General features: G+C 59.9%; 5 protein-coding genes across 5 annotated transcripts; all 5 read left to right on the forward strand.

Moving 5' to 3' along the window:
- Window positions 1–1,164: 1,164 nt before the first annotated feature.
- Window positions 1,165–6,327, forward strand: LDBPK_291350 (hypothetical protein, conserved; the record flags this gene model as incomplete). Its single annotated transcript, XM_003862504.1, has 1 exon — window positions 1,165–6,327. One exon carries the CDS (start codon window positions 1,165–1,167, stop codon window positions 6,325–6,327), a length of 5,163 nt encoding a protein of 1,720 aa, XP_003862552.1.
- A 2,262-nt stretch (window positions 6,328–8,589) lies between these two features.
- On the forward strand, window positions 8,590–11,193 carry LDBPK_291360 (ATP-dependent Clp protease subunit, heat shock protein 100 (HSP100), putative; the record flags this gene model as incomplete). Its single annotated transcript, XM_003862505.1, has 1 exon — window positions 8,590–11,193. One exon carries the CDS (start codon window positions 8,590–8,592, stop codon window positions 11,191–11,193), a length of 2,604 nt encoding a protein of 867 aa, XP_003862553.1.
- Window positions 11,194–14,767: 3,574 nt separating this feature from the next.
- LDBPK_291370 (lipase domain protein, putative) lies at window positions 14,768–20,485 on the forward strand (the record flags this gene model as incomplete). The annotated part of the gene is made up of 1 exon (XM_003862506.1): window positions 14,768–20,485. The coding sequence occupies one exon, from the start codon at window positions 14,768–14,770 to the stop codon at window positions 20,483–20,485; it is 5,718 nt and encodes a 1,905-aa protein (XP_003862554.1).
- Window positions 20,486–21,370: 885 nt separating this feature from the next.
- LDBPK_291380 (hypothetical protein, conserved) lies at window positions 21,371–21,727 on the forward strand (the record flags this gene model as incomplete). The annotated part of the gene is made up of 1 exon (XM_003862507.1): window positions 21,371–21,727. One exon carries the CDS (start codon window positions 21,371–21,373, stop codon window positions 21,725–21,727), a length of 357 nt encoding a protein of 118 aa, XP_003862555.1.
- Window positions 21,728–23,032: 1,305 nt separating this feature from the next.
- Window positions 23,033–23,923, forward strand: LDBPK_291390 (hypothetical protein, conserved; the record flags this gene model as incomplete). Its single annotated transcript, XM_003862508.1, has 1 exon — window positions 23,033–23,923. One exon carries the CDS (start codon window positions 23,033–23,035, stop codon window positions 23,921–23,923), a length of 891 nt encoding a protein of 296 aa, XP_003862556.1.
- Window positions 23,924–24,833: the final 910 nt, after the last annotated feature.

Consider the following 24,833-nt stretch of genomic DNA (forward strand, 5'->3'; position numbering starts at 1 on the left):
ACAGTTGCGCTGTCGACAACGTGCCCCACCGCCAACAGCGCTGCGAAGCAACGACTGTAGAAGCTGAAGGGCAGCAGCGCGGCAACCATTCGGGAGGCACGTGCCATGATGGCCGTGCCTTTGTACCTGCAAGCGCTTGGGCTGGCAGATCCCCTCTGACGCTGAAGCGAAACACGCCACTCCGCTCGCACACGGTATATGGCTTTCTGATGCTTCTTCATTGTTGTTGTTTTGTGCTTGCCCTTTGACTCCCATCATGGATGAATGACCTTCTCTTGCCCTCTTCCGGTGCACGTCTCTGACGCCGCCGTCCTTGTCTTGCACCACTGCCACTACCTCCTCCTCCGGGAAGTGCACCCATGCGCACTCCTAAAGCGCATCTGCTGCTTATTGTTGACATACCGACACGTGCACACAAACACACAGCGGCCAATACGCATCTGTGCCCCCCCTTCTACCCCTTGGAGGAGCGAAAGAGGTGAGCGTGTGCCGCTGAAGGAGGAAGACGACGGGGAAGGCACGAAAAGGCGAAGCAACTCACCCCACCAACTCCGCAAGACAAGGCTTTAGGAGGAGGTGGCGCGAGGGGGAGGCCAAACAACTGTGAAGAAGTGCTGGTGCCTCTCTCACCAGTTTGCTCGTCAGCGCTTCTCCGCTCCCTTCTTTTCTGTCGTCTTCGCTCTTCATCCCTTCTTTTTGTTTTCTGTGCTTCCTGGTGACTTTGCTGCCCACCACACCACCCCCTCTCGTACCCTGTACCTCCTCCACCCCTCAGTGGCACGCCGATTCCCTCCTTTGCTTTGTTTGTTTCTTTTTGCCGGCAGCTCACGAGCACGTGCACACAGGAACACACACACACACACACACACACACACACACAGGCACACAGGCACACAGAGCACCGTGTTTCCTCTCGGTTTCTCTCCATCATCCCCCTCCCTCCCTCCCTGCTGCTTCTATACCAACTTGCATTCATCATCTTTTTTTTTTGTTTTCGGTTTGTTGTGCTAAAACGAAACGTTTTACGCGTGCTTTGGTTTCTCACCGACACGCACGCATACCCACACCCACACCCCACTTGTTTATAGCGTATTGTGTCTGCCTCCGCATCCGCGTCGCCTGCCAGAGCGCGCACCACTACATCGCACCGCGTCTCCCACGACCATGCTCTCTGCCAGCTGCCACAACGATGAGCCCTCTGCCGCGACTGCTGGACAGGCGCCTGCGGGTCGTGGGCAGCTGCATCCGTCGACACCATCGTGCTTTTCTGCAGCGCCGGACGTTCTGCCTGTTGAGCTACAGGTGGAGACCATGTCCTCCCTATCTAGTCGCGTGTTCCTGTACGTGTGGTACGCCGTCCTGGTGGTGGCGTTGGTGGTGCAGTCCAACGTGCGCTTGCAGTGGAGCAGCCGCAATTTCTGCGGGGCGGCGGAAGAGGTGTCTGTCTACCATTTGGATGAATGGAACAGTAGTGCCTGCCTGACTTGGGAGGCGTACTGGGTGCGAGAGGTTTATCCACCGAGACGGCCACGGGGTTACTCGCAACAGCAGCAGTGGATGTCGCTGGAGGGAGCCGGCGTAGTAGCCGACACGACTCGAGCGTTGGAGAGCGGTGACTCAGCTGGTTATCGATACGTGGCGTGGCCCCCAATGGATGGGGTACTGCGTGCCAGATCTGCCTGCGGCTCCTGCAACGGCGGTGACGCAGCCGTCCCGTCTGAGCAGTGCCTCTCTCCGCACTCACCTCAGGAGGCGAGAGAGGTGGGCAGTGCTTCGGTGCACCAGCGCGCTGCTACGTCTTTCTCGCCGCCGGACTCCTCCTTGGAAGTCAGGAGCGCATGGGCTTCGAGCGGCTCCGCTATGCCGCCGTCGCCGCTGACAGGCCCGACGATGCCGCCGCTACACCTCAAGTACAAGCTGCGTTGGACAGCACAAGCTCTGAGCGGCGTGCTGGATCACCAACTCAATCGATTCCTGCACGTCTTCATTAGCCTTGCCTCGCCTTTGGCCATAGAAACGGGAATGCCGTCTGCCAGTGCGACCTGGGGTAGCTCTGTGAAGCATTCGCTCTGGGGTGCGCCACAGCGAGTCTACGAAGTCCTTGTAGCACTGGAAGAGACATCGCTCGCGCCGTGTGAAAACAACTCGGAGAGCAGCAGCGGGGGAGGCTGGGGCAGTGACGGTGACAGCAGTAGCATGAGCGACCAGCCAAAGTACGTGTACACGTATCGCGCAAGCGTAACCTGCCGGCGTGATGCGCCGCGCTGCAGCAACATCGTGCTCCCCTCCAGTGTGGTGATCCCAGCCAACCACAGCCAGCTTACCTTGACACTGATCGACGTGGACGCTGAGCTGGCGGAGGCGTCACTGCGCAGCTTCATGATTGGCCACGGTGATGATGACGACCTGGATGCGGTGCCGACGTCGCGCCTCCTCGCATGCGAGGGCGCTCTTGCAGGCGCAGTCGACTCACCCTGCACGCATCAAGGGCCAGCAGCGCGGCGCACTCCTCTGGCATCGAACGCGACACCGCGGCCGGCCCCTTCGAGTGCGGTAGGGGTCATGTATCAACGTTCGCAGTACACGATCGGTACGCTGGTGTTTCGCTACTTTTTCCTCCTTGTGACTCTTGTCTCGATGCTCCGCTTCCTCTACAGCAGTCGGCAGGCGCACCGCATGAGGTTTGAGCAGAAATGGACGTTGACGGCTCAAATCGGGCTCATCTTCTACCTCAATCCTGTCTACTGGTGGTGCATCTACGCCGGCGAGGGCACGCGAAGGGGCAGTGCGAACGGCATTGGCGGCGCGAACGACGGGACGCCAACGACACTGCCTGCGCTTGCCCGTTTTCTTTTACAACTGCTACGCCTCCTCCTCTACTATGTTGAGTTCCACGTTCCGACGCACTTTGCGGCGCTCATCGTGTGCTACGTATGGAGCATCATCGCCGGCTCGTTTCGCTGGCGCGTGCCCACCAACAATGCTGCTGCGGCGGAATCCAGGCACGCGCTCCACCCTCCAGCGGCGACGCGGAGTTCGACGTCCGCGTCTGCCGCACAGGAGGGTGATCCGCAGCCGTCGGCTAGGTCATCTCACGTGTCTGCTGCCGATCTCTCGGCTGAGGCAGGTGCACAGGCGGTGCCGAGCTCAAAGGTGGCGCGTTTCCGTGCGCGAGTCTTGCTGCTTTCGTTTCTTGCCCTCGTCACGAGTCTCGACGTGGCCAAGTGCTGCTTGGAGGAGAAGGGCGTCGGTGGGAGCGAGCTGACATGCAAGAGCCCGATGTGCCTCCGTGTTGACAAGTGCATTGGCTATCTTCTTCTGTGCGGGATTTTGTCAAGCGGGGTGGGGCTCTACTGGCTGCGCCGCAACCTCGCCCGCCACCCGTACCTCTCCACCCGTCCCCAGCAGCTTGCCTGCCGCATTATGATCTTCATGTACTTCACGGGTGGCATCTACAGCGTTGCCCAGGTAGCCCTGCTGGACGCCCTCTACGCGCAGCTGCTGGGGGTCATCTACTACCAGCCCCTCGTCCAGCTCCCTCATCTGCTGGTGCTAACGAGTTTGGTGAACCACATGACGTATGTGTACACGACAACGCAGTCGTCGCTACAGATCCCGCTGCGGCCGAACGATCCACGCTGGAAGCGCGTCGGCTGGTCATCGCGGTGGTACCGCTGGCTGAACTCGCACGGCGGAAGCCTGTACGTCTTCTTTAGCGAGGCGGAGGAGCGGCTGTTTTACGACGTGCAGGTGGCCTATCAGCTGGCGAAGTGTACGTGCAAGCTGGAGAAGAGGCAGAAGAAGAAGAGCAAAAAGAGCGCCGAACCGCCGAAGGCGAGGGCGGGGGAAAGGGCAGAGGCTGGCGGCGAGGGCGACGGCGGCCAACATCGGCGTCGACCTTCACTGACGCAGAGCGGGCGGGACATCAACGCAGCTGGTGTCGAGGGCCTCCAGGGTGGCAACCATTTGACGCCACCGCTCCTGCCACCAGTCGACACTTCCGCTTCCGCTGCTGCTGTTGCTACGGCTGTCCCTTCCACGGTAGGCAGAGAGGTGGCCGAGGATGCAGGGTTCGTCGATCCACCATCGCGGGAAGAGAGCGACTGGCTTCCGCCTTTCGACATGGCAGGTCGACGCCTTACGCTGTCCACCATCACCACCCACCCGTCTACCTCCTCTTGGAGTCGAACGGCCCACGCTGACAACGGCGACAGCGACGAGCAGATCAGGACGCACGACAACTCGAGCTCGCCAAACCTGGGTCGGTCTGTCAGCTGTGAAGACGAGCCACGCGCACTAACGGCGTCGTGCAACTCCGCAGACACGATGCCTGGCGGTGGACTGGAAGTCGGCGGCACGCCTGCCTTGCCACAGCCCTTGTCGGCTTCGGACGCCGACGACGCAGCGGCCGGTTGCAGCTTTCTTCTCTCGCAGAGCGGAGGGGCTCCGCGCTACGCGTCGAGCCGCGCCGCCGGCCGTATGCCGGACCCACGGCATGGTGCCGAGAGCAGGCTGGTGGACGGCACAGCGACGTTCCTCGACTTTCTTGCCGAAACGAGCGTTGACCGTCCACTGCGTGTGCGGCTGCGGCAACGAGCGCGGCAGAGCTTCGTATTCTTCAACTTGGAGACCGCGATCGACTGCCTGAATTTGTCGCGGGAGGCGTACGCGGTTCAGGAGAGCCGCGGCGACAAGTTTATCTGCACAGGCATCCAGGTAAACGCGGCCGAGGTACCGAGGGTGGCGCTGGGGTTTGTGGAGCGCGTTGCCATGGCGCTGCTCGGCCTGTGCTTCAAGCCATCTCCACACGTGTGCCATGCCCTCGATGACAGCGGCGAAGAGGACGCGGCGGCGGCCATATCATTCACGTCGGGGGATGATAGGACGCCACTCTTGGATGAACGTCGCCCATCTCTATCCCGATCCCCCTCACGTGCCCCACCTGGCGCAGAGGTTGCGTCATCGGCGACACGGGCGGCTCAGGCTGATCCGGCGGCGGCGGCAGCTTTACTTCACGGCAGCAGCAGCAGCGCTAGAAGCGGCAGCTGCCAGCCCCTTTTTCGGAAACCCACCCCTGCGGCCTTTGCAACATCGCCTTGTGTTGGCGGGACCTCGTCACCGCCAGGTGCTACCGCAGCCGGCGCATCTTCCTCTTCTTCCTCTCCTTCCAAGAGGATTGGGTCGTTCCCGACGAGCGCCTCGGCAGCGACCGCCAACGCCGGAGCCGACACTGTGCGACTGCCACACATGAATGTGGAGCAGTACGGCTACCATCGTGTCGCTGTCCTGGAGACGCGTGGGGTTCAGGTCGTGGTGGTGCGCATGGACACGTCAGGCTCCTGCCCGGTGCACGTCGGCAAGGCGCCGCGCCTCGTCATCGCCTTCCGCGGTACCGACAACGTGGCGAACGTGATGGAGGACATACGGTTCCGGCAGCGCACGTGGAAGGAGATGGAGACGCCGACCCTGTCGTCCCGGGCGTCTGTGCACAGCGGGTTCCTAGAGCTGTGGATGTCGCTGAAGGAACGGGTGATTGACGTGGTGCTGAGGGAGCTGCGCAGCCAGTGTACACCGTTTGAGGAGTCAAGCGCCGAGGTCTCTGCTGCTGGCACGACAGGCCACGCAGAGGAGGGTGCGAGTACCGCGGCCGGCCGCTCACCGTCGCGGGCGGGCCACGACATGTTTCATACTACGGTGCCATTCTCTGATATCTGGACGTTGCGACGCAACAGCGGCGGCAGGGGTTGCGCTGACCCTCGCGAGGGTGCCTTTGGCAGTAAGCAAGGCGGCTCCGAGGGCTTCATGCGCGTCTATGTCACCGGCCACAGTCTTGGTGGTGCGCTGGCGTCTCTGTGCGCCTACACGCTGCGCCGCATGCTGCTGCTCATCCAATACCCGGAACCGGATCTCGTCGTCTACACATTCGGCCAGCCTCGCATCGGCAACTTCGTCTTCAAACAGTACTACAACCGCGCCGTGCCGTGCACCTTCCGCGTTGTGAACGAGAGCGACGCTGTTTCCGGCTTCAACTTCTTCGGCGGCCACCACGTTGGCGTCCAGGTGAACATTGACCGCCACGGCAACTACATCTGCAAGCCCATGTACATTGAGCGCATGTTCCGGCCCACGCGCGGGCGCGGATTCGCTCTCGCGAACCACACCATCTCGGCCTACGCGAGTTCACTGAATGCGATGGCCAACGTTTACACACACGGCGCGTGCCCTTTGCGGTGCCGCCAGCCCTACATGGGCGAGATCGTGTCGGTGAGCAGCACCAACAGCGAGGAGGACACCCGCAACGCGGCGACGGCCGGGGAGGAGGACTAACAACCTGCACGGTTTACCCTGCGCTTCCTGCAACGAGAGGCGTCGGAGGGATACCGACGGTGCGTCGAGTTGAACAGAAGGAAGACACCATGAAGGAGCGAGGAGGGTGTGTGGGCGGGGGACTCGTCGTTGGAGTCTTAGCTATCCTTCTCGTTTTATCGACCAACTGTCGTCGCTCTCATGGCGTGCGTTGCTGTGCGAGGTTTGGAACTCTTCGTTCACGCTATGCTTTTGGATCCTCTGCCGCTTTCCTTTCCCCACCGCAGGTGCACGTGCCTCTTGCCTTTTTTTGTCGCGTAGCACTTTCCCCACCAGAGTGTCGTGGAGGACATGCTCGTCACATGCACTCGGTGCCATCGGCCGACCAAGCGAAGAAACGTAACCAACAGACCGCAGGAAGACGTGAAAACGAAAGCAAAAGAGGTGGGCGTGCGTGACAGAGGCAAAGGAACATTTGCGCACACGCCGGGCGGCTCTGCTTCAACAGGCGCTACTCCGTCTCCTTTCTCTGCGGCAGGGAATTTTCGCAGTTTCGATGATGAACTTGCGCCTTGCCTTTCTCAAGGGAGCGTGCCTCGACGACTTTACGAGGCGGAGGGGGAGGAAAAGGAAGCGCTTGCTCTCCTCGCGTCATTTCCCCTTGACGGTCGGCGTAGTTCTTTCACGATAACGGGCATGACGCGCTGACCCCAGCACCACTTCTACCCTCCTCTCATCTCTTTCTCTCTGCGACATCTCCATCGCTCTCACTTGCAATGCCCCTTCTCCTCCTCTTCTCCAACCATCCTTGTTTTTTCACGCACATGTTCCCCACCACATGCACACGTGCAAACTACACGCATACATCTTGCACATTAACCCTCACCTGCAGGCTACAAAACATATCACGCTCTCTATCTCTCTATTTCCCCCTCACCCGTATTATTACAGTCGCGAGACATCAAAAAACAAGCAAACAACACGAGCGTATTGAAGCCCGCGCTGTTGTTGGTTGTTGGCTTTATTGTTGGTGTGTGCTTCTTACCTCTTCCGTCGCTTCCCGCCCCCTCTTCCTCTCTTCGTCACGTCGGCTTCTTCACTTCCGCTGTTTTTTTTTTTTCGTGTTTGTCTTCTCTGTGTGTGCTCTCTTTTTTACTTTTTGGATATTACTACTGCCGGGTCGTAACTCGTTTCACTCGCCGTCGTTGTCCTTCGCTGCACCGTGTGCTGCCGGGGCTTGGTGCCGGATTTTTACTTTCTCGACTCCCCCTTCTCTCTATCCTCGTGTCATTTCGTGTGCTGTCGTCTCGCTTCGCTTTTGGGCCGTCCACTCGCGAGTCGTGCAGTGAAACAGAGCGACAGGACGACGTACGGGGGAAAAAAGGAGGGCCGAAACACGGAGAGTCAGCCCACTACTCCGCCCGGTGCACCTGCCGCGCCGCGCCCCTCCTGCTTCTCCGCTTCTCACCACATTAGACTTTGGCGACGAAACGAGTGCGGCTAAGCCCCACCGACGCGAAGACGATTTGAAAGGGCACCTGCGCTGCCCAACGCCTCGTTTTTATTGCTCCGTGTGAGTCTTTTCAATTCCAATCGTTGCTGTTGCTTTCGCTGAGCGTTTTCGGTACGCGCGCTCTCTCTGTCTCTCCATTGGCCAGTCGGCTAACAGGCGTACAACGGAAGCGCAAAAAACAACAACAACTACCATCACCACCACCACAACGGGAAAGACAGATCCAGCACCACATCATACAAGGACATCCAGAGAGACGCGCAGTATCCCGCTCCCTTTCTTTATCTCGTCCATTTCGTCGTTCCGGTGTCCCTTCCCTCGCACGTGCCGCCTTTAAGCTCTTTATGCGCTTCCTTTTTCTTTCTTTCTTTCCTTTTTCGCTCGCGTGAAGTGGCCTGCCTCGCTTGTCTGCCGTGGACGTGCTTGCTCGTTGAGTTTTTGCCGCCTCATCGAGCATCCAAAGAGGGAAAAGAACAAAACAGACACAGCTGGGCATCCACGCGTACCCACAGACGCACCAGCGGCGAACAGAAAACAAGCTCGCTCATCTCTTCCTCTTTCTGTGTACATGTGAGAAGCGGTGAAATAACACGGGCAAACACGCGAAACGGAGGACCCACGCGTTGCCGGTTCTTGTAAAGAGGATACAAGTCTTACTTTCTCTCCTCTCTGGCACACACACACACACACCGTCTCCGACCCACCTTTGTTTTTATTCTGCATCCTTCCCTTGAACTCTCCCGTATTCCCCCTTCTCTCTTTCTGTAGTCATGACGACACAGCAGCCAGAATGGACGCAGGCGGCGTCGGACTTGATGGCTCGCACCGCGGCATTGGCACGCAAGAAGGCAAACGGCTACCTCGACCCCGTGCACCTCGCCTACGTCATGTTTGAAGATGAAAACAGTCTTGCCTCTCGTGTCGTGCGCAAGCTCGGGGCCGCCTCAGTGAAGGATGGACTGGAGGCGCGTGTTGACGCGATTCCCACGCAGATGCCTGCGCCCACGCAGCCGCGGCCCAACTCGGACATGATGCGTGTAATGAACACGGCGGAGCAGGAGCGTGTTGCCCTCGGTGACACCCTCATGGCCGCTGACCACTTTCTCCTGGCCCTGCACGAGAGCAAGGAGGTTGGCAGAATCCTGGATGCTGCAGGGGCTGGCAAGAAGGCGATTCGCGCCACACTGCTCGAGATGCGCAAGGGGAAAAAGATAAACTCCGACTTCCAAGACGACAACTACGAGTCGCTGAACAAGTACGCAGTTGATCTCTGCAAGCAGGCGGAGGACGGAAAGCTGGACCCGGTTATTGGTCGCGCAGACGAGATTCTGCGCACTATCCGTGTGCTGTCACGTCGCACCAAGAACAACCCGGTGCTGATCGGGGAGCCTGGAGTGGGTAAGACCGCGATTGTGGAAGGCATTGCGCAGCAGGTGGTGCGAGGCGACGTGCCGGACACTCTCTCAGGTATTCGCATCTTCTCACTGGACATGGGCGCGCTGATCGCCGGCGCCAAGTACCGCGGCGAGTTCGAGGAGCGCCTGAAGGCCGTGCTGAATGAGGTGAAGGAAAGCGACAATAAGATCATCCTCTTCATTGACGAGATCCACCTCGTGCTCGGCGCCGGCAAGTCCGACGGCGCGATGGACGCCGCGAATCTGCTGAAGCCGCTGCTGGCCCGTGGCGAGCTGCGCACGATCGGTGCCACGACGCTCGAGGAGTACCGCCAGTACGTGGAGAAGGACGCCGCCTTCGAGCGCCGCTTCATGCCAGTGCAGGTGAATGAGCCATCTGTCGAGGAGTGTACGAGCATCCTGCGTGGTCTGAAAGACCGCTACGAGCAGCACCACGGTGTGCAGATCACGGACAAGGCCGTTGTGGTGGCGGCGCAGTTGGCTGGCCGCTACATTACGAACCGCTTTCTGCCGGATAAGGCTATTGACCTTATTGATGAAGCGTGCGCCAACGTGCGCGTGACGTTGTCGTCGCGGCCGGCCGAAATCGACGCCCTCGAGCGCAAGAAGCGCCAGCTGGAGATCGAGGAGAAGGCGCTGCAGCGCGACAAGGACGCATCGGCCAAGGAGCGGCTGAAAGCCGTGAAGGCGGAGATTCAGAAGGTGGAGGAGAAGCTTGGCCCACTTCTTGCCAAGTACGAGCAAGAGCGTGGCCGTATCGACGAGCTGCAGGCAACGCAGGCAAAGCTGGACGAGAAGAAGGTGAAGCTAGAGCGGGCGGAGCGGATGCGTGACATGGAGACGGCAGCAGATCTTAAATACAATGTCATCCCGATCCTCCAGGACAGGATCCGATCCCTCAAGGAGGAGATCGAGAAGCAGAAGGCGACGATGCTGCAGGGCACCGTGACTGAGACGGACATCGCCACCGTTGTGTCGCGCTGGACCAATATCCCGGTGACAAAGCTGAGCCAGACCGAACGCGAGCGCCTGCTGCACCTGGCCGACCAACTGCACCTCCGTGTGAAGGGCCAGGATGAGGCGGTGAGCCGTGTCGCGGAGGCTATTCTGCGCTCACGTGCGGGCCTGGCCCGCTCGGACCGGCCCACCGGCTCTTTCCTGTTTCTCGGCCCCACCGGCGTGGGCAAGACAGAGCTGTCCAAGGCCGTCGCCTCAGAGCTCTTCGACGATGCCAAGTACATGGTGCGACTGGACATGAGCGAGTACATGGAGCAGCACTCTGTGGCGCGGCTGATCGGCGCCCCGCCGGGGTACGTCGGCCACGAAGAAGGTGGCCAGCTGACGGAGCCGGTGCGCCGTCGCCCATACACGGTGGTGCTGCTGGATGAGGTGGAGAAGGCGCACCCGAACGTCTTCAACGTACTGCTGCAGGTGCTTGATGACGGGCGGTTGACTGACTCGCACGGCCGAACCGTGAATTTCTGCAACACGATCATCATCATGACATCCAACTTGGGTGCGCAGTATCTGCAGAACATGGACACCTCACCGAAGGCCTACGAAGTGGCACAGACACAGGTGATGGGCGAGGTGAGGAAGTTCTTTCGCCCGGAGTTCATCAACCGACTGGATGACATCATCCTCTTCCGCTCTCTGGGCTTAAAGGAGATGACCGGCATCATCGACCTCATCACCGAGGAGCTCAATGGCCGTCTCAAGGACCAGTCCATCCGGGTTTCCCTCACAGAAGAGGCTAAGAACTACGTATTGGAGTCCGCCTTCGACGCGGATATGGGCGCTCGCCCACTACGGCGCTGGGTTGAGAAGAACATCACAACAGAGCTCAGCCGCATGATCATCTCGCAAGAGCTGTCGCCGAACAGCACGGTGAAAGTGACTCTCAGCAGCAATCATAAAAAGCTCTCCTTCTCGGTGAAGCGGACGGCAGCGCAGACATGAATCGCGGCGGCGGTTGCGGACTCGGACAGCGCTGATGCTGAGAACGGCGCCGAAAGCCGGTCCGCTTCCGCCAATGGACATGGAGAGGCAAAGCGAAGGCGAGCTGAGTAGCGGCAGGCATGACCGGTGCCGCCGCCGCCGGTGTTTTTTTTTTCGTTCGGTGGTGAGTACTACCAGCGTTTCAGCTCTCTGCTCCCTCTGCCTCAGAACAGTACAGCGCCCTACCTGCCTGCGCTGACGAGGTTTCTGCTTCTGCAGTTCTTGCCCGCCTATGCGCGCGTTGGCGTTCTTCTGGCCACATCGCGTCTGTTGAGCTTCTTTTCATTGTCTGCGCGTGCGCGTTGTGTGCGCCTCTTCATGGCCCGTCCGTGATCGCGTATTTTTTTTTTTGACTTCGTTATTCTTGGGTGTGTGGGTGTGGAGTGTCCTTCCCTGCCCTCCATGGCCGCCAACTCCCTTCTCTCTCTCCCTCTCGCTTTCCCACTCGTCTTCTCAGTCTGCTTCTTTTTGTGCTCTCGTTCTCTCTCTTTCTTGAGGCCTCTCTCATGGAAGCGCAGCTGAGAGTGAGTATGTGTGGGCAGGCGATCCACTCCTCTTTTTGCGTGCATGCTGGAGAGAGGAGAGGCGCTGAGGATGGCGCGCCCCTGCAGAGGCAACCAACTCAAAACGCGGAAAAATCGAAGCGAGAACAACAAAGCCGAAAACACGTACACACACACACACACACCTATAAATGCGACGCGAATGCGCGTTGCGGCGGCGGCCGCTGTCCTCTTACCCAGCGGTCCATCCTGTGCATACTCGACGCACCTTTTCCTTTGTTTTCCCGCCCTCCTGGTCAGATGTGCGCGTGTGCGTGCATGTCTGGGTGTGCGTCTGGGATGGTGCATCCGTTTTGTAAACTCTGCTGACCGCCGGAGAAGAGGTGGGCGTGCGTGCGCAGGCTCCGGGAAGGTGCGGCGCTGCTGCTCTCGTGGATGCGGATGTTTCTTTCTTTTTCTGTGCCGTTTTGATGTTGTTGCTATTTCCTCCCCTCCCCCCATACCCACTTCTCCAGATTTGTGGTGACCTTTCGTTTATGTTGTTTTGCTGATGCGGCTCATCAGCAGTGGCGCACGGCCATGCTGTGGCGCATTGCTGGTGCGCCGCACCTTTTCGGCCTTGCCACTTTTTGTCTTCCCTCTTGGATCTCTTGCCATGATGACAACGAGGGGAGGGAGGGGGGGCTGCCTCAGCGCATGGTATCGTGGGGTGCCGTACTCCCACGTTCTGCGGGGAGGCTAAGCAAGCCCCCCTCCCCTCATCCCTTGCCGAATGCCGATCCGCCTCTGGTGTTGACAAGATCAAGGGCCATGCATCATGGAGAGGTGAGAGCGATGTGCCGCTACTGACGTCGGCGGCCAGGTCGTGGATGGCGCTGCGTCGGTGCAACCTGCGGCAGTGGACCGACTTGTGCCGCTTATAGGATTGCCAGAGTGGAGTTCAAGCCTTGTATTGTGCCAGAATCGGCACACTGACAAGAGACAACAACAACAAAAAAAAACAAGCTTTCAATGTGCGATATTTAAGCTTGCTGTGACAGCGCCGTCGTGCGAGAGGGCCGTACAGCCACTAGCGCTTTTCTTTGGCTGTTCCCACTCTTCTGTTCTCATGGAGAGACGTTTCGTAATTCCCCCCTTCTACCTGCCTCTGTGAGGGAGACTGCTTCATATTGTTAGTGGCGGTCATGACGACGCATCTGTCGCACTGGTGTCTTCGATCCGCCCTCAACCCTGCCATCTTCTTTACTTTTCGCTGAGCCTTTACCTATCCCTTTTTGTTTTCCTCCCACCCCCAACGCTATAAAGCCGACTTTCTCCCTCTTCTTTTCGTGTGTATTTGGGCCCTTGCCAGGCGCCTCTTCATGTGTGGCGCTTATGATCATGCGGATGGACAGCAGCGACGGAGTGGGGCTGCGTGATGGTGCGCGAGAGCTCGACGACGATGATGAGTACCGACACATACCTACCCTCCCGTCTGTCACGCACAGATACGCGTAGGCGTGCGAACAAACCAAGACCAAAGAACGAGGTGAGAGCGTCAAGAGAAAAGGCGGAGGCCGGAATAGCCAAGGCCCCCTTCATCGACGCATATGTTACTTTCGGTGTAATGCGGTCCCGACAGAGCACTCCGCCGCTGCTGCAGGCCGAGCAGATCCGCTGCATACACACAATCGCATGTGCGCTCTGGGTGCTTCCATGACCTTTGCTGTCGTTGGTCAACCACTGCGTGCCGCTCTTGCGCTGCCATGATACCACCTCTCTCTCCTCACTTCCTTTCTTCCAAGCTGCTTATTACTGGCCTTTGCGTTCGTCTCTATCAACTTCCCCCTTTCTACCCTTCCGTTGCACCGTCCGCTGCATCGCGCCGGAGTAGCGGCTACCAGTGAGGTGGAGCACATAGAGAGAGGCTTATACCTCAGTGACCATCACCCCCTGCCGGCTCCACGACAGACGCGACCGCTTCCGCCCTCGAGCAGGACGCTGGGCGCGGCTCTCTTGGATCAAGGCATGCAGTCCACCCATGTGCGTGTGTCGCCGATGGCGCGGCATGCGTGCGAGGAAGGGACGAGCAAGGGCAGGAGGATCCTGTTAGATGCATGGTCCGATTCGACGGCAGACTGCTCGTCCTGGCCGACTCGGATGTAGCCGCAGTGCGACATAGGGGCGGGGTGAAAATAGAAAAAAAATGTTTTCGTTGCACGCCGACTGCTAGGCTTGCCGCCTCCATCAGCTCGCTCGCGAACCGCTGATCTCCCTTCCTCTTCTACCTTACTTTACACACCTTTCTTCTCTCTCCCTTCTCTCCTTCAGTTTTGGCCACCGCTGGCCGTCCCTCTGCTGTTTCGGTGGTGATCACTGTTGCTGCCATCTCGCCTTGCGCCGAGGGTTAGTCTTTACGAAATTTCGTCATCGTCGTCAGGGTTGCACCCCCTCCATTGGTTGCGATAAGCGCTGACGAGGAAGGTGGATCGCGCGCCCCTGAGCGTTTCCGTGCGTGAGTTTAGACGTGTGGGAGCGCTAGCGTATCTTGTGGCCGCGCCCTCCCCTTCCCTTTCTCCGCTTCAGTCTCGCCTTCTTTTTACTACCTTTTTGTTTTGCTTCTGCCCATGTGCACACACCCTTTGTGACCCGTTGTGCAACCTGTGCTCCCCCTCTTCCCATTTCCCCTTGAAACGCCACACGAGAGGGGAGCATCTTGACAGGAGCTCGACGTAGACAGCCGTGGCGTTTGATACAGTTGCTATGGGGGCTCTTTCCTTTTCACTGAACCGCCTCTTACCCCCCCCCCTCTGCGCCTCTGCTGCTGATCGACACATCCTTTTGGCGAGAGCCTTCGTCTTTTCTTTCTCTTCTAAATAGTGGCCTCCCTCCTCGTGGCGCTCACACAGCTCAACTGAAGCGTGGAGCGACCGTCGTTGAACAGAACTTCAGAGCCCTAGTGCACGCGCGCTTGCCGCTCTCTCACTTCTCCGGGCCACTGCCTTCTACGGGAGCCCCTCACTCTCTTGAGTAGCAAGAGCGACGGACTCGATATGCCCTCCGTAAGTCTGCGCAGTGGCGATGCTGCAGCAAATTTAGCATCGACGCAGTCCCCCTTCGCAGGGAGACAAAGCGCCTCTTTATCCTCTCACGGCAGCGCTGAGGGCAATGACGATGGCAGGCGATTAGCTCGCGAGTCGGCGCCGCCGCCGCCGCAGCAGCAGCAGCAGCAGAAGCAGCAACGCGCACCGAAGCCCTCCGCGCCGATCTCAAAGGGCGAATTCGTGCAGAAGGCGCGGGAGAGGGTGGACGCATCCGCCAAGGCGCGCGGCAGCCGCCCGTCTTGGAGGGAGTGTCAGCCCGAGGAAAAGCCTCGCAAGCGCCGGAAACAGCACGTGGAAAAGGAGGATAGGCAGAAGGTGGCGCTGCGGCAGTCATCGGCGCATCGTCGTCGCGTCATCCCGACCCCACCGCACCGGCAAATTTTCCTCGTTGGCAATTACTACTGCGGCGCAGGTGTGCTTAGCGCGCAGAATCACGAGAGCTTCCTCGCTGCGTACTCGAGCGGCGGCGGTGGCGTTGGCAATGCCCGTGGCGTTGGAGGAGGGATGACGTATGCGGGTGCGTCAACCACGGTGCTGCCCAACCACGCCGGCACCGGCATGTCTGCCCCGAAAGGCATGTCGCTTCACGCTTCCCCTCCTGTCCCATCCGGCGTCCACCCCTTTAGCAACTCCTTGGATATCCTCAACATGCAGACAGGCTCGCCATCGCACAGTCCAATGGCACAGTCGTCCACTAACGCCGCTGCTTTTGCAAACTCCCATCGTAGCCATCGCAAGCGCAGGGGCTCCGAGAAGCTGCGTGTGATGCAGCGCTTCTACGAGCCGGTGGAGCTGCAGGTGGAGTCCATCTCAGCCTTCGCGATGCGACTCACCCTTGTGCTGTGGCACGCGTGCCTTATCGCGGCTCTCGTCGTCGAAGTCATTCCGAAGGTGCAATGGTCGATGGTGAACATCTGTGGCACAGCTTACGGCGTAGATCTGCGGCACATGGACAAGTGGACGAGCCCCTGCGTGACTTCTCCGCCGACTGCAGCGGCTAACGGCACCCTCGCGACACCAGCGACGGTGTCGCTTAGGTGGGGCGGCTCGATCTTGACCCATCAGCATAGCAGTATGGTGCGCTACCGGCGCGTGGCCTTTAGTCTACCTCCGCCAACTGACCAGGCAGGTATAGTGCAGGTGTACAACGTCGTCGCCGAGAATCGCTTATCGGGCAACGGAGTCGAGCGGGTCTCGGCGTACCCCTTGTCGATTCGCTGCGACAGGACGAAGACTCGGTGCGATGTGGCGCGTGTGCCGGAGCTCTTGCTTGGCAACACGCCCACGCTTGCGGGCGAGTTCAGCTTTACCCTGACCTTGGTGCCGGAATCGCTGGCGGCCGGGGCGGCCGGCGGCTCCGTCGGCATTGCCTACCAACGCTCTGCCTACACGGTTGCCACGATTGTGTGGCGCTACACACTGATGGTCTTTTCCCTAATTCACACGCTACGCTTTGTCGCGTACTGCAAGTACACGAGCGCCCTGTACGAGCAGAGCTGGACGCTTGTCCTGCAGGTGGCGCTACTGTGGTACATGAACCCGCTGTTCGCGCTGAACATCACGAGCTGGCCCTTATCCTCCATGCTAGCCTTCATGGAGTACCGCATCCCCACCTACTTCATGGCGGTGTCGATCGCGTACATGCTCTCCGTCATGACCGCCTCGATGATGTGGGCCCGCCCTCTCGAAGCGAAGCCGAACGACGGCGCCTTCGCCAAGCTCAAGGCCTTACTCGCGCGGAGCCGAAACGTGTGCGACCCACCCATGTGGACGAAGATCCTCATCTCTGTCTACATGCTCAGCATCTGTGTGCTGGACATCGTGGATGCGAGCGTGAACAAGTACATGTGGCAGCTCACCTCCAACAGCGAGGTGCGGTTCAAGCGGCTCTACTGGTTCGTCATCATCCTTCAGATTTCTGGCGGTCTCGTCTGCCTGTTGCTCCTCTTCTACCTACGCAGCTACCTCGGGAAAAAGCCGTACTTGGAAAGCCGTCCGCAGCAGCTTGCCTGCCGTGTGTTCTTGATGGTCTTCCTGTCCGCCATTGCTTACTGCGTGATTCACTGTCTCGTTTTCTTTTTGCTCTACAACCGCGGCTACCCGGCGCTGGCCTCGCAGCAGCCATTGCTGCAACTTCCGATGTTGATGGTCGCGAGCTTCTTTGTGAATATCATGACGCTTGTCTACACCTCGCAGAGCCGCGACGAGAACGTACCCGTCAACCCGAGGGACCCACGTTGGAAACACATGGTGTGGCCCGACACGTGGTATCGCTGGTTGGCGCGGCACGGCGGCAGCCAGTACATCTTTGTCACAGAACAGGAGGAGACGCGGTTTTACCGTCTTCAGTTTCAATTTCGACGGCGGCAGTACATGGCGAAGCAGAAACGGCTTCAGAACGCGGGCGGAGCGGTGGCGAGCTTCGTACCCACTTTGGCCGGCTCCATCGCCGCCACCACGCCGTGGGAGCGCACGCAGAACGCAATGCAGTCCAACCTGTTGCCCCCCATGCGTGAAATGCAGGGTGACGGCTGCCGTGCGACGAGCTCGCTGCAGCGCGACGGCGGCGCTCCCGTGTCGTGGCGCACCGACGTATGCGCGTCGCCGCAGCCGAGCCGCCTGGTGAGCGCGACAGACACGGACGACGACGCCGATGACGGCGGCAGCCAGCACCATGAGGAGTCACCGGTTGCGCGGGACAACAGTCGTGGCACTATCAGCCTCGTGCGCTGCGATGGTCGTTCGGGTGTGCCGGCCGCACGAGGAGCAAGCCACCTGGGCATCGAGCCGAGTCCGTCGCGACGCTTCGACGATGACAGTGGCGCTGGTGCTGCAACCACCACACTCGACATGCGGAGCAGTGGCTTTTGGCGTGGCCATAGTGATGTAGACTCGAATGGCTTGATGCCGGTGAGCGTGGCGGCACGCCACATCATCAATATGGATCGCTTTAGCACCTACTTTCTAGCAGACGGCGACGGCACCGCTGGTGGTGGCGGAGGCGTTACGGAGTCGTACGCCGGCGTTAGGCGCGATAGGTCATTGGCAGGAGACGCATACGCTATTGAAGGCCCCGCGCGATGGCGGTCCCGGATTCGGCAGAACGCATCTGCCGCGCGAGGTCTTGACGGCGGAGACGGCAGCGCTACGTTTTGTAGGGTTTCGCAGCGCCAGGCAGCATTGTCGGCGAATACCTTGGCGCACACGTACAGTGGTTTTGACTGCCACAGCGGCCGTGCTTCTCCGTCACTGGCGCCGTTGAAGCATGCTGGGTGGTGCCAGCACCACGCACGCTCCCGTTCGGATGGGAACGCTCCCACTAACTCGTGGGGGGATGCGGACGCGGAGTCCGCCAGACGCAGCCGCAAGACTGTCTCACGGCATGCCACGCCTCCACTGGCGCCGCGGTCACGCTACCGAGATCCCTCCGCCGGTACAGGCGTGGCAGGGGACACTGAGATACCCATAGCAGCGTTCTCGAGAGCGTTGCAGGCGGCAGCTGCGACGCCAGCGGAGGCTTCAGTCTCGGTGTTGCCGCACACCGAGGTGGACGAGGAGTGGCACAAACATGACAAGCGGCGACTAAGCGAAAGCGAAGTCGCCTTAGGCACCAACAATGACACCTTCGTGCGCCAGCGCGATTCTCTGCCGTGCGCGATGCTTCCGATGCAGGCGTCGACTGCAGACGCATCCGATGCTAACGATGGAAGCAATCTCAAAGGAACGCCGCTTGTGGGGAAGGACGACCCTCCCACTGTGTCGTGCATTTCACCACTGTTGACGGCAGACGCGTCTTGCGTTGCGCCAGCGAGCAGCGGTGTTGATGCCAATGCGCGACAGGTCTCTGTACATGGCGACACAGGAAGTCATCCGCGCATATCGCACTCCAGAGATGGCGACGCGCTATTCGACCTCTCTTTGCGCACCTCGGGCGACAGCGATGATGCCAGCAGCAGCGACCGCACGCGTGGCGGCACTCGCTCTTTGATGCGCACCCTGGTTCTGGCGCGGGAGCGCTTGGGAGCGCTGATCGGGACGGCGGAGCAGAACCTGCTGGAACGGCCGGTTCGTGGCTTGGAGCGGCTCGAGACGCACATCTTCGACGCAGCGTATCGGCCTTTTCAGTCAATGCAGTACCTGCCCTTTTTCAACCTCGAGACTGCCATCGACTGCTTTAACATCTCCTGGGAGGCCTACGGTGTGGAGGAGAGCACTGGCGGCCAGGCGATCGAGACGGGTATTCAGATGACGCCGCAGAGCGTTCCTCGCGCTGTGGCCAACGCTATCAAGAATCGACTCTGCGGCTGCTGCCCAGCGGAGGAAGACACGGGCGACGATGACGCCGAAGATGACAGCGGAAGAGAGGCAGATCAGGCAGTCGCGGGCGCGCGGGAAGTCGCTGGCTCAATTGGCGGCGCTAGCGAGGGCAGTGCAGCAGTCGCGTCCGCCATCGGCGACGCTCGCACGGGGCAGGAGATGCATGTGCCCACCACGCCGTGCACGCGTGACTCGGACACGGTCATTGTTCATATACGCAGCGAAGATGACAGCGGCGGCGCAGCCGCGTCACCGCCAACCTCCACGCCTGCACTCGCCGGTAAGCGTCCGCCCAGCCGTTCCGCCTTGTCACCCACTGAGACTGAATCGGGGGCGCCGGCGCCGACGGTAGCCGCAGCCGCAGCCACCGTCGCCGACTCGGCGGTGCTGCCCATGAACGTCGAGAAGTATGGCTTTGTGCGGCTACTGGTAGCGGAGGCGAGGGAGGTGCAGGTGCTCATGGTGAAGATGGACACGAGCGCTCGTGAACACAAGGGCAAGGCGCCGCGCGTCATCATCGGCTTCCGCGGGACCGCGAACATGAGCAACGCCAAGTACGACATGAACATTCACCGGGTCGTGTGGCGGGAGATGGAGAAGACGGCCGACAGGGAGGCAGCGAACGCGGCGGGCGAAGAGGTGTCCGAGTTGGCGAGCACCTTTGACGAAGGCAGCACCACAGCTGCGCAGCACCTCGGCTGTGCGTCGTGCATCCATTCGTGCATGCGCAAGACGTCGTGGCGGCCCACCTGCCACGCCGGGTTTCTTACCATCTGGAAGACGCTGAAGCCTACAGTGCTGTCGCGGTTGCGCGACGTCCTGTGTGACGACCGCGGCACCGTCTGCCGCATCTTCACAACCGGCCACAGCCTCGGCGGCGCCCTGGCGTCCCTCTGCGCGTATAGCATCACCTACATGCTGAGGCGCATGGACTACCCCATCGCCGACGTGACCGTCTACACGTACGGCCAGCCACGCATGGGCAATCGAGCGTTCCAGCACATTTACAACAAGGCCGTTCCGCGCACATTCCGCGTTGTGAATGAGAGCGACGTTGTCGTGAACATGTTCATCTTTGGCGGCTACCACGTCGGCATCGAGGTGGACGTGGACCGCAATGGCAACTTTATTGTGAAGCCGACAGCGATTGAGAAACTGTTTCCGCCGACGAAGGGGCGGGGGTTGATGGTGGTCAACCACCTCCTGACCAGCTACGGGATTTCGCTGAATGCGATCGCCTCTCGGACCCCATGCCCGGCGCGCGGGCTTGACTTTTACTTGACCGCCGACCCCGAAAAGGTGGAGGCCGAGACGGTGAAGATGGAGGCAATCCACGCGGCGCAGTCGTAGAGCCGAGAAGCAAGTCGACAGCACGTGCGCAGAGAGAGAGTGAGAGGGAGGTCCACACTGCCGATAGCAAGGGGGAGGGGGCGAGATCCGGTGACGATCACTAGGGAAGATCGTTGCTGCCGTCATGCCGATAGGGGCACCCTCGTTGCGAGCGCGTGATGGCTTGCGCACAGCTGCCGTCACTGCTCAGGTATGCGAGAGGGGGAGAGAAAAAGAGGGACCTCTTTTTTGATCTACCCACGTCATGGGCGGGTAAACACACATACGCTCAGCCGCACTCGTACGCGCGTGGCAAGCACGATGCATGAACCCGGCGCGTGCGCTCTTGCTGTTGTTGTCTGCTGAAGGGGTGGCTACAAAGAGCCGCTAATTCACGCGCATAACGGAGGAGACGCTGATCTTCACGGCTGCGCGTGGGGACGCATCACCACCAACACCACCGCCTCCTCCCTCCATGTGTGGTGGTTCACTGCATCGTGCATAATACAAACTTGCAGCTTGGAAATACATGAAGCACCTCAGCGTTTGCGCGATTCAACGATGCCGCGGCCTAGACGAGAGCGGCGGGGCGCACTTGTGTGCCCCTTTTCACTGTTGCGAACTCATGTTGTTGGATACCCTCATCGTACTCATCAGCATCGCTACCCTCCAGCCCCCTCCCTCGGAGGCCTGCGCAGTGCACGTGCGTATCTCTGCTTCTCTTTCCCCCTTCACCTCTTTTCTCTTTGGCGTCTCATCGGTCGGTCCAGCGACTGTGCCGCACTGCCCATTAGGAAGTTTTACAGCGACCCCCCACTTCTCCTCCACGCCGAACAAGTTAGAGCGGAAAGCGCCGCACCCACGAGCAGCGACACACAAAAGGCGCAAGAAAAAAAACCCGATCAAATGGCGGCGACGGCAGCGAGCACAACCGAGGCGAAGCCGTCTATTCTCCAGACGACAGACGCACTCCTAGCCGTCCCTTCGAGCGAGACCGTGTGGTCGGCGTGGTACAAGGAGTCGGAGGACAAGTTTTTGGAGTTCAAGAGCTTCGAGCCGGCGCCGGCGATGGGAGGCCCAGGCAACATGTCCCGCGCCGGGTCTGTCCGCACGTTATCGATGCGGCAGATCAGCGGGCAGTTTGAAGAGGAAGTGGCCAAGTCATGGGAGGAGGACTGGGAGGACGAGGACGTGGAGGACACCTTCGAGCATATCATCGGCCAGATTTCACAGCTTCACGCCACCAAGGCCGCGTCCAAGTAGTGTGATCGAGAGACGACGGATGGTTGCGTCTGTGTCGGGGATGCGAGGGAGGGGGGTGCTCGGTGGGGAGGGGGGGGGCATATAGACGGAAACCAGTACCACGGCAAGTCGACAAAGCGAGTAGGACGCACGCCGACCCGCTTAGCCTCTGGGTGCTGCTTTCGTCTTCCCTTCCACCCTCTTTCGTCCCTTTTCTCTGCCATGTCTCCTATTATGTTGCGACATCTTTCCAGTTTCGATCATGTCATCTGTGTGCGGCTTGCCCCTTGACACGTGGGCGCATCTCTGTCGAAGGATTCAAAAAAAAAGTGATGAAAACGCAGCCGCGCGTTGCCATGGCTGTGCGTGGGCGTGTTTCATGCCTTTTGTCTGCGTGGCAGTTGCGGGTGCTGTCTGACCGGGTCATGTCAATCTCCTCGAACGCCTCCCGATTTCCTCCTCCACAAGGGTGTGGGACAAGAAAAACGCGCTGCTTGCGGCTAACAAAGGAATGCGCTGCCGTTGCTATCGGTGGCCGACGACTGGGGCCAAAATGGTGCGCTGGCTCGTTCAGTGCGGCAACTTATTGTGCTAGGGCATTTTGTTTGTTGCTTTTCGACACCCCATCTCATTGTAGCGTCTCTGCCGCTCCTTTTTCTCTCTCCCTCGCTCGCGTACTCTGCATCTGATCACCGCGCACCTCCCCACTCCCTCCTCTCTCCCCCACCACCACGCACCCACACGCCCGTGCGTGTCTGCGACAACCATTCAACCCACCTTGGCCAACACTGCCATGCATGCCAGGTCGTCCTTCGCAGAGATCGATATTAAGTACCGTAAGTTTAAAGGTAGGCCGAGGAGTCGTGCGAAGGGCTGGGGTGCTCGTCTGGCTAAGTGACGAACTGGCCCCCTCTGTCAAATCGACTCTTCGCTCCCGCGCTTCGGTGTCATTGTTACAGTGCTAGCAAGGCAGTCCTTCACCGCATCGCGTACGACGCCAAACACGGCAGACCACCGCGAACTCGTTGACTCCATCGTATTCGCCGCCGCCCAAACAGTGAGCGCGGCCGCGGCGTCGATTCGCACGGCATTCACAAGGTAAGGCAGTAATTGTGGCGGCAGCTGCCCGGACGTCAAGTCGCTATGTTCTCGCGTAGTGCTTGGCGCCTGGTGGAGAAGACAGCCATTGCAGCTGCCAGGCATGAGGCCCCCAACAGCGACAATGCGCGCCACGAGAGCCACCCCTCCGCCTCCATGTCATCATCGGCTGCCACCGGTGCTTCCGCAGCCTCCTCTCCTGTCGCTACGCCTGCGTCGACGTCGTGGATGGCGGGGGCGGCGTGGGCCAGCCTGGGCAACGAGTTCAAGAGTGTTGCGGAGGACAAGTTTTTGAAGCCCGTTCCGGACCAATTTCTGACGCCTCGGGCCACGACCGACATCCAACCCGCCGAGGAGCTGCTGTCAAAGCTGGTGGAGGAGAACGCGGAGCGGTACAAGGGCATCGACGTTCGAGACCCATCCTCGATGGCCATCTACGAGGGCGAACGGCCGCGGTGGATGACGATGGGCGGTCAAGTGCGTGCTGTATCGGAGTTCATCTCTGGCCACCTATGCCACCACATCTCGCTGCCCGAGTGGAAGGATCTGTTCGACCTAGAGTACGCGGAGATGGACCTGACGTACTGGCTGTACGTGCTGCATGTGCACCTCGTCAGCCGCCGCGCGACGAGCATCCCGATCGAGAAGTTCAACCGCCGCCGCGAAGTGCTGGAAGAGCTGCTGGTGACTATGTTTGATGGCTGGGCGGCTACGTCCGAGGACATCATGGGCCGCCCGCCACTGAACAAGATTAAGTACTACATCCGCGACATGTACTACGTGACCGCGGTTAACTTTGAGGAGGCGCTGTTGCACGATGGGCCAGGGGCGGATATGATGCTCATGGGGTTCCTGATGAAGTTCTGCCCGCTTCCGCGGCCGGAGGATGTGCCGATGTTCACGTACTACACCCTTGTCCATTACGTCCGCTTTCACACGGCTCTCTTCGACCGCATTCCGGACGAGGAGTTCGCCAAGGGGAACTTCAACTTCTTAAGCCCGACCGACCCGCTCATCTTCAGCAAGTACAGCGATATCGCGTACGACGAGGTTATTCGCGGCTGGACTGTGGAGGAGGTGGAGGAAGGTGCCGGTGAAGCGGTACCGGCTCATTCGTAGCGTCGTTCTGCTGCCGCGCACTCGTGTGGTGCCGCTTCGTTTTCCCTTTCTGCAGCGCTGACTAAGCACGCACAGTGTTGGGCTGCCTTGTGGTCGTTGTGCTGCCGGTGGCTGTGTGGATGCCCCCCTCCCTCCCTCCCCCTCCCTTCTTTCGTAGTCGTTTGCTGTTCTGTTCCGTGGCTGCGTCCCACAGACCTCGCGTTTTTCCTTCCCCTTCACGCTCCCCCCTCCTCGATGCACGTTCTCCTCCCGCTGAGGAGTCACACGCTTCTTCGTGTTGTTAGCGCTTCGCGACGGCACGAAGTTGAGAGGAAAAACGCGTCCGGTAGAGGCCTATGGACGTGACGGTTGAGGGATGCCAGAAGAGAAATCAGGGACGGAGCAGTAAGGTATTCGTGCCTGCTCGAGGCGTGTCGATCGCTTCAAGGCGTGTTGTTGGGTGGTGGCGTGTCTGTATGTGTGTGCCTCTCTCTGGCTGAGCAAGGACGCTTTCTCTCTTGCTCGCTCGGTGGTGAGTGCCCTTCTCTTGGCGATCCAAAGCACTTGCGCGTGGGCATCGTTCTCCACGCACGTCTGTGGTGGCTTCGGTATTGCTGTCCGGTTGTGGGGTTGTCGACGTTCACATTCTTTCCGTTTTTGGTGATTCCCTTGCTAAAAAAAAACAAAAGCAGACACCACTGGCACACAACCGCACACACACACACACACACACACATACGGCCGTCTCTCTGTGCTCGTGCGAATGCACGAGTATGCGTGTGTGTCCGCGTGGGACTGTTCTGGGTTCTCACCTCTGGGGTCTACGCCCCTCCCCCTCCTCCCGTCCCCCACACAGACACGCCCGCACAAAGTCTCAGAGGCTTTTTTTTTGCGACTGCACGTCTCCTCAATTTTGTTTTCTGTCGTTTCC

The sequence above is a fragment of the Leishmania donovani genome, chromosome 29, assembly GCF_000227135.1.
Source record: "Leishmania donovani BPK282A1 complete genome, chromosome 29".
Taxonomy (NCBI): Eukaryota; Euglenozoa; class Kinetoplastea; order Trypanosomatida; family Trypanosomatidae; genus Leishmania; species Leishmania donovani.